At 35.2% G+C, this 9,417-nt stretch overlaps 1 protein-coding gene across 1 annotated transcript; it reads right to left on the reverse strand.

Annotated features, from left to right (window-relative positions):
* Positions 1–307: 307 nt before the first annotated feature.
* Positions 308–8,396, reverse strand: LOC132609070 (uncharacterized). The gene is made up of 15 exons (XM_060322902.1): positions 8,043–8,396; positions 7,249–7,321; positions 7,050–7,071; positions 6,883–6,961; positions 6,742–6,774; positions 5,149–5,297; positions 4,839–4,995; positions 4,257–4,497; positions 3,923–4,164; positions 2,786–3,049; positions 2,594–2,704; positions 1,998–2,222; positions 1,488–1,691; positions 920–1,096; positions 308–834 (listed from the first exon to the last, which is right to left on the reverse strand). Exons 1-15 carry the CDS (start codon positions 8,388–8,390, stop codon positions 649–651), a joined length of 2,511 nt encoding a protein of 836 aa, XP_060178885.1. The 5' UTR covers positions 8,391–8,396; the 3' UTR covers positions 308–648.
* Between the last annotated feature and the right edge of the window lie 1,021 nt (positions 8,397–9,417).

The raw sequence follows: 9,417 nt of genomic DNA on the forward strand, positions 1-9,417 counted from the left end.
ATGTTAAAAGTGACAAGTAAAAGTGAAAATCTATTTTTAGAATACTGGACAAGTAAAAATAAACGGAAGGTGTACTTAATAATAAGAGTAAAATAGAATAATAAATCATCTCTTAATTTTTCAAACTAAGAAAGTAAAAGTAAACAGTTCTTTTAGTTATTTTAATTATAGTAGACAAATAAAACTATAAAAGTGAGCAAGAAAGTATGAAAAGACCATTTAGCTCGCCAATTAGGAAGTCCGCTCGTTAAAGCTATTGCATTAATTCATTACCAAAAGACAAAAGAGCAATTTTCGTACTTTTAGCTGATCACAAAGTGAAACTATTTAATAAACATAACCTTTGCGTTTACTCCAATTGTTGAGAAGTGAGGAACTTAATATTCTCCAACACCAGGATTGACCTTACATTAAACATTTCATTAAACTCAAAAGTGGCCTATATATCTAGCTTTTTATGTACATTCCTTTGAACTACTCTTGTCCAAAGATAATAAACTGTAGTATAGTCGATCAGTTGATTCACAAGAACACACCAACCACCATTGCAGAACCTTATTGTAAACACATGAAAGAGACCAACAACCGATCTCTGTCTCTCTAGCTTTTCGCCACTCTATAAACATTCTCTTGAACTACTACTGGTATTTACTGCGACAGCAACAATTCGAGAGCTTTCGGATCACTGACTGCAGGACTACACGTGAAGTTTTGGCAAACAAGGGCTATCACTCTGTCCGCAGCAGCATTATTCTTCGCCATCAGAGCAATATTTCCATTAGTTTCTTCCCAAAATGCCATATCTTCCGCATCGGTGGGATCAATGTGAATCACCTATTCAGAATCAGTACAGTAAGAAGCAAAATTCACCATTGTAGAACATGATATGAACAGTTTGGCTACTCCACAAAGTACTTACTGTTTTGTTAGGATCATATGCTGCATGAGCAGCAGTAACCATGTTTTCAAACTCCTCAGCAGACTTTACTCCAACTAGAACTACTTGCTTCCTGGATGGAAAAGCCAGCATATCTGCTGCACAGCACATCAGTGGCACAGCAACAGCTGCATCTTTCAACCGCTTCTCAAAAACCGCCTATTAAATGCAAGGGTTACAAATTTTGGCAACAACACATGGACTACATAAGAAATCAAACTATTTTGGCCTCTCTCATATCTCATAAACCAATCCAAAAGGGGGTTGATAAGAAAATTATGACAACTTATTGATTGGATTGCCTGGATCATGAGTCTTATTATAATGTGTTACGTCACCTCACATTGATAGAAAATCCAGAGAACATTTTTTTTATGAAAATAAAGAAAGAAGAGCAGGTGTTTCAGGAGACGGTATAAAAGTGGGTCCGGTCCAGAAAGATAACTCCCAACAAAAAATACGAAGCTAGAACTAACCAAGATCAATAGGAAGCCAGGAATTTATTGACAAAGTTACATAAGATGCACAGACTTCAAGGCAAAATGCGCACCAGAACATGTTCTGCAGTCTCTTTGTAAAGTTTGGATTTGTCACCAGCAACCACAGAGGCCAATCTCACTAGATTAATCACTGAAACAGAATTTCCTGAAGGCTCCGCCCCATCATGATCTTCTTTCACACGGAGAAGAACTGAAGGATCTTCACCAGTTGTGCTAAAGTAACCTCCTCCGGCTTTGTCGAGAAATAATTCGTCCTGCAAGTAATAGTTCCGGATAAATACATTTTTAGACCGCTCAAAAGAATAATAGTCAGCAAATGTATAGGTATTGTATATTAAGTATAAATATACATATAATATACATGTTATATACATGTTATATACACAAAATATACATATAAATATTATATATAATATAGATAAATCAGTATATAGGTTTTGCATATTTTGGCTAGTGCCCGTATTAATTTCGGCAGAAGGTCCAAAAATGAAAAAATCCCTAATAGTTCAAAAGTAATAAGAACTTGCTCCATTCACCAGAAGATCCTAAATTTTCCTTACTTGGGTCTCCTGGAGTTCGAGCGCCCAAACCAACCAGAAGACTGAACCACCAAACTCATAAATATCCAGCAGACCTGATATCAGAAATGCATAATCATCTAGAAATCCAGGTGCTTTGGAGGGACCATTCCTGAAGCTATGCTGCAACCTGCGCGTCTGTTGATCATAAAGGTGTTTCCTGATAAAATGTGCGGCTCTCTCAGCGACATCCATGTACTCCTTGGGCTGAATATGACAAGCAAAAACAATTAAGCAAACAACAGAAAAAGCAACTGCCACCAACAATATCAAATCAGAGACGTACAGTTGACTAAACGTGTAGCCAAAAAACTCATCAAGAATTCGAATTTGAAACAAACAAAAGTTAACTAATGGACTAAGATAAATCCAGCGATGCAGCTCTTGGTTTTAAGACACATAGAGTTGGAGGACAATGAGGATCTAGATTTCATTCAACATACTGAAATTGAGAGCTTAACAAAAAATTTACCATCACCAGTCTACAATTTTCCACATGTCTGCTGAGACTATACAAGTGTCACGCATTTATCAGACTAACCTATCTCTTAAATTTAAATATGGTTCTCAAATCTTACATTGGTGCCAGCCACTGGAAAGTAGAATTTTGTTCCCTCTGGTTCTCCCTTCAGAATTTTTGACGCCCTAGCGAGAGATGAAATCACTAGTCCATTCCACGATACAATAACCTATAACAATAATGATAGATCACTCATTACACTAAACATAATGAAAAATAAAATAAAGACGCTTGCGTAAAAATAACATGCCTTATCATCCAGATGGGGTCGGGGACGTTTTGACCTCACATCAAAAAGTTTTCGGCGAGCGCTCCCCAGGATATCAAGATACTCCTCAACAGGCAAAGCATGTTTTGATGCCATTGCAGATGTACTAATCCTTTCTATTAGCACGTTTTTGTCCTCGAATTCATTATGTGGATCACTCCTCCTTGAAAGATCACAATTACCTGAAGGTTTTATATAGTAGTGATCCTTGACAAGCGTTGCATGCTCGCCTACTATGTTGTCAACCTTCAGAAGATGGAACCAAGTCAAAGCAAGCATTCAAGCTGAACGATGGCAGGAAATTATGGCACACAAATAGTTTCTCACGGTAGGTATTATTCTGTTTACTTTTCTTACTTTTTTAAATGCATTGAACCATGACTTACAATGCTATATCTCTGTTAAAACTGTCTTTCTATATGTGGAATAGGCAAAGCATTGAATCCAACTGTTTTAGCATGTTTAACGACTGGACTGTTTTTGAAGTAATGACGCCTTCCATAACAGCAGCTGAGATAAACAGAATTTATGCAACCTATTTGGCGAGAAGAGCTACTTGGTGGGATTAATTAATTAGTAAACTAATTCAGAAACAGGATTAGTGCAAATCTAGATATAGCTGACCTTGGCATCAAAATTGGATGTGCCTAATCTTGAACTAGTAGGCTGGGCTATTGACCTTCCAAGCCATTCTATTTTAGACACTTCCCATGGATAACCTACCATAGATGCGTATAAATAAATTTACATAGAATACTAATTAGTCTTAACTTAGTTGAGTAATCAAATTCATTGAACCACTCAGATTCTACGTTACAATTTAATGTTCCAATTTCACGAGTATAGCTGACTCGTACATTGATATACCATATCAACCATATTGTCTTTTTCTAAAGCCATATCAGAGCTTTCTCCAAACTATAAAGATTTGCAAAATATGGAGCCAAATATCATCATGATACTTTATATAAGCTGGGAGGCCAATTATTCCATATATATCAAGAAGATGTATAGCCAACAATGGCTAATTTACACGTGCGAATACCCGAAGTTTAAACAACCAAACAAGGAGTGGTACTTCATCAAATTCGACGGTAAAAATAATCAAGTCATAAGTACCTCAGTACTTGTCCAGACATAGAAAGCACCCTCCTTTTTCCGTGAGGCACCTTCAGATTCATAACTATCAGCATCTTCAGCCGAAAATATTTCACCACTTGGACCAATCATATCCCTTCTCAGGTAGTCAAGTATATCACGAGACAAACTTGAATAGAGCACATCTTTTGTGATACAAAAAGCATCCAGATAGACATTAACAAGTTGACCTTGATCATATAACATTTTCTCGAAATGTGGAACTGCAAGAAGCAGGAAAGGAACACTCATTAATTGAGCAGCAAAATTGGATATAAAATTAATATCAGAAGACATACATAATAATTTAGCTCACCATGCCAGCATTCATCCACACTGTATCTGTGAAAACCACCGCCAACATGATCATGGATACCACCCCTCGCCATGCATTCTAAAGTGAACAAGACCATTTTTAGTGCATTCTTGGCTTCACCTGTTTTTCCAGTCTCCCCAGACCTCTTTGAGTTGTAAAACATCAGTTGCATCTCAACTGGCCTAGGAAATTTGGGTGCAGAACCAAATCCACCATATTTTGAATCATAGCTTTCTGCTAGCTGCAGCAAATGTAGGGGACATGCAGAAGTTGGACCACATCATTAACTACAACACAGATATTGAGAACCGAGATATCTAATCCTTAAGACTAACATCAGATAGTCAAACCCTGAGGTTTGCAGATCAATTACCACAGAGAAAGGGGGCAATATGTATCATGAAAAAGCTGAAGAATTCTAAAGTACTTCAAATAATAGGGATAGCAGCGGTAGAGAAGAGATAGGAGAAAGTAAGAGGTCTCTCTCAGGCATCAACTGTGGTTTTTCTCATAACTAACTCCAAAACAGCCAGGTTGCCACCACATACAAAGCAACTCAAAAATAGATTTGCAAAAACTTACATGATCAGCACATTTACGCATTGCAGCTTGCGAAACCTCATCTGATAGCTTATTTGATGTTGAAGTTGCCGCCAAAGCTTCTGATAATTGTTCTATTGCAAAGGCTCCACTCTGGACAAGCATATCTCTCTTGCTATTCCATGCTTCCTTCACCTTCCTAAGCATGATGATAAGGAATATTCTCAGAAGTTTGAATTGGACATTGATGATGCTCGACAGCATTTGAGCTTAGGAAAAACGCCATGCATACTTATAGTGCAGCAGAAGTTTATGCTGAACCACTTAATGCAAAAGTACAAAATGAGCACACCTAAGTATCGTTTTAAATCCTGGTCTTCCATATTTGTCTTCTGGAGGAAAATAAGTCCCACCCATCAAGGGCTTCAAATCAGGTGAAAGAAAGGCGCTTAGTGGCCAACCGCCACCACCATATAAAGCTTGCACATATGTCATGTACACCTGAGAGAGAAAAAAATTGAGCTAGTCAAAGCAGATAGCATCACTATTGGCAAATTGAAATCTAATCATGTTGAAAGCCTCATGCTTTCAGCATTTCCACATCAGATAACCAAGAAAGTGATGACAGCATGCTATTTGCAAAGAGCAAGTTCCTATCAATGAAGATTACCGAAAGACACCAAGAGCAACACTGAGCATAAGTGAATAAACACACGTGTAATCACATAGGACCAAGAGCCATATGTCGTTACTGTTTCCATTTGGTTGTTTCTTCATTGTTGATACCGGCAAGGGCCACCAAGCTAATGTCTGCTGGTTGGTAGTGAGAGGACTCTTAGTACCTGAGAATCCATTTTGACCGACCCGCCTAGTTTGCTTTGTTTATTGGTTTATTGTAGGGCACATCTCATTGCAGGATTCATAGACTGGAATCCAATTTCATGTCCATTGTACTTATTTCCATTTTATTTAGTTAATAGAACCTTCTATCTACATTTACTCTTCTACGAATTCTCTTGTTTTTTTGTCTAAAGACTGGGAATTTTAAATTAATTACTTATTTTGTTTCCTCTTTAATTAGAAATTCTTTTAAGATTTCTATTTTTTCTATAAATAGAATGAGGAGGTCTTTTTAACCTGTTGCTTTACCACTTGGCCATGCCCCATTTAGACTCCTATAAGATACTAATAGAGTATGTTGCCGATTTTGTTTGTTTGTCAACTCTAGTCCAAATCTCTATAGAATAGATTAGATTGGTACTAGGATTTTGCTATGTTTTGGTATGTGTAGATATATAATTCAACTTCATTTACTGATCATTACATATAATTCAATTAAGATATTGTATGAAATTATGACTTCTTTCGATTCTATTCTAATAGAGGGGTAGGTGTTTGTTGTTGAGAACTCCAAAACCGAAAAGGAATTTGATTTTTTTTTCTGGTATGGTCGTATGGAATTATAGTCTATATAATAGAATTATGATTTAAGAGAGGTCTTAGCTACCTGTGTGGATACACTGAAGCAAGTTGACAGTACCACTTTTTTTTGGCCACTAGAGGGATTTTATTTGTTTAGTCATTCAAATAGTGACTGGCTTGCTTTAGCTATGCACTATGCATCTCATATGGATCTAGCTTTCAACAGCCTAAACAAAAGAGAAGATTAGCCAAAAGAACATCGAAGAAAGTAAATCCAAAAAAAATAGAAAAAGAAAGAGATGAAAAATATTACTGTAGGAATGTAAAATAGTTTAAAAAGCTATTCCTACAAGGAACGGCGTCCTTTTTATCATCTAAAAGCTGGTTGGTCTCTTCTCATATTCAAGAAAGGAAGATAAGATAGTAATGCAAGTTCAACCGGAATGATTTTAATCCAATAAACCAATTCAGAAGAGAATCATCTAAAAATGCGATTTGAGCATAGTACACCAAGACTTTATACCTTATCAACATCTGGACGCTCCTCTCTATCAACCTGTCCACGTACAAGTAAAGGTACCAAAATGTCTATTAGTCCAAATATTATAGATAACTATCTAAATGTAGCTCAAAATGTTAGCTTCAACAAAGCTTTCAGATTCACCTTGATGCTAACGAATGAATCATTTAGCATTTTGGCGACCTCTTCATCTTCAAAAGATTCAACTTCCATGACATGACACCTTATCAATGAATAAAAACATTAGTCATCCACAGTCCAATACATTAAATTTCTAGCACCTTTCCAAGTAAAAAAATACAAAAACTTACCAATGACAAGTACTGTAACCAACTTCAAATGTGACATGACAAGCACCACAGGATTCATGACCAAATAGAACATGACGATAAAGTGCCAATATTAGTGTTTAGGAAATCAATATAGAATCATTTGTAATACCTCCAATAGAGTTAAAGGGGAGCAAGAAGAAATTACAAGTAATATAATGAAACACAAAAAGTTACTGACTTGATAAAAAGATTGGCACATCTCTTTTGCGAGCTTCAGAAAAGGCCTCCTCACCCCATGGATACCAGTCAACCTTCCAATCATGAACAAAGTAAAAAAGTTGCTAGTGTACATAAATAAAAGGCATAAACTTATTTCTTCTTTTAGTAATCAGAGTTGAATACAAAATGAAGTTTCCATCAAATAGGACTATCACTATCAACTAAACCTCAATCCCACATCCCAAATTAATTGGGGCATTCCAGTATTTCTATAAAGTAGTATTATGATTTTTTGGAGAGATGCAAGCATCAAGGTTAAAAACTATACGGATGAAAAATATGAAAATAGTAGACTACTCCTCCAACTAAACTGTTGGGGGTCGTTTGGTAGATGATTAGAGTTATGCAGGTATTACTGATACGTGAATAAGTTATGAGGGAATCTATGCATCATCTATGCAGGATTTAGTTATACATGTATTAGTTATTCCATCATCTACCCTACATAAAATAATACAAAAATTCCATGATAACTTATACGAGTTTCTAAATTGCTAACCAAACAGTGTGTTGAATTTTATACAAGAATGCTAACAAAACATGGTATTACTAAGGCATGATTTAATACATGAATAAGTTAGCTCCTAAATCAGCTATCAAACGACCCCTTAGGCTCTTACTACAACTATATAAGAAACTGAATATTCTATCAAATCACATATTAAACTCCTCTTAAAAACTAAAGAACTAATTATTCTAGAAAAAGTATAGAAGTAACGGATGCAACATCCAACAAGTAGTAATATTTAATACCGGATTATGAGCGTGCTGAAGAAGGTAAGGACTATGTTCAGATGCAAGACGATTAGTATATTTATGTGTCTCCGAAGAACTACTACTGTATGATGACTTTTCAGCCATAGCAACAACACTCAAAGAGTATATGGGCTGACGAAAAAAAATGGAAAAAGGCCCACTAGATTTGGCTAAGGGAGTAGACGTGTTACAAAAGTGTAATTTATTTGGTTTTTTGGGGAAGTAGTTGTAACGAGATGAGGAAGAAATGAGGAGTCTCTTAAGCATAGAAGAATTTGGAGAAACAAATAAATTTGGGTTTATTATTATAGGGAGTTGAAGAGGTAGTGTGAATCGCCATGCCATTTGGAAGATTTGAGGAGTGTGTGGGTTACACTGCTGTGTGATGATTGACCAGAGTGTTAGACACGTGGCGGCTTGTGAAGAAACATGCGGCTGCGGCTAAATGGTGTAAACGCCAGTTTCCAAAATGCTTTTCTCTTTTGTCATTTTCGGCTCGGTATACTTTGACACAAAATTTAAGAAAAAATTTTTAAAAAAAAATTTAAAAATTTATGTGAATATAAATCATTTCATAAAACATAAGAAAAATTAAGTTATTTCTAATTATAAAAATATGACGTTTTTTAAAATAAATTAAAAAGAAAAAGGTACCACATAAATTTAGAAGGAGAAAGTATGTAAATTTCAATTGATTTGGATTTTTGCAGTGTAAAATGCATTACGCTTTCTATCAAAGGCTTTTCACACATAAAATTTAAATTTGAAATGTTGGATTAAAAAAAACGTATCCATTCTATTACAATCTTGATGACTCCGAAGTGCATCTGGTACCATGAGTAACTGTACGACTCTTTCCTGTCTTTTTTTAAAAAAAAAAAAAAATAATAATCATTTCATCAGAATATGACTGTGAGACACAATACCACCGTTACTAAATTGTAAGCTTTCATGGTGAATATAGGCACTTTTCCATTACGAAAATTTGTATGATCTTAGATACGATTTCCAATGATAAAAATATGTTCCATTTGAAATAAAGGTTAAAATTAAAGTACAAAAATCAATAATAATTTTTTAAGATTCATAATGTAACGGTCAATACATCTTATTTTTTGTTTGAGTTCAGAAACTGGTTTTTAACTATATTGGTATAAAAATTACTCCACATACTTAGAAACTAAACAAAATGAAATAAGTCACATTGTCAATAAGAAAAACTTTTACTAAAAACTGGTTAATTCACCAAATAATAATAATGTAATTTTTAAAGACGGGAAATATAATTAATCATTAAAATGTTACAGGTAGAAATAATTAAGAAACCCTTTACAACATTGTAGTCAAATCAGTAGCAAAAGATGGTGAAAGT

This window comes from Lycium barbarum, chromosome 9, assembly GCF_019175385.1.
Source record: "Lycium barbarum isolate Lr01 chromosome 9, ASM1917538v2, whole genome shotgun sequence".
In the NCBI taxonomy this organism is placed as follows: Eukaryota; Viridiplantae; Streptophyta; class Magnoliopsida; order Solanales; family Solanaceae; genus Lycium; species Lycium barbarum.

What these genes read in the sequence shown, in the direction of transcription:
- LOC132609070 (XM_060322902.1), bottom strand. Translation starts at nt 8,390, where the DNA reads ATGGCATGGCGATTCACACTACCTCTTCAACTCCCTATAATAATAAAC. An exon ending in GGATTTAAAACGATACTTAG is followed by an intron (nt 4,996 to 5,148) that starts GTGTGCTCATTT and finishes CATCATGCTTAG; the next exon opens with GAAGGTGAAGGAAGCATGGA. An exon ending in TCGAACTCCAGGAGACCCAA is followed by an intron (nt 1,692 to 1,997) that starts GTAAGGAAAATT and finishes TATTACTTGCAG; the next exon opens with GACGAATTATTTCTCGACAA.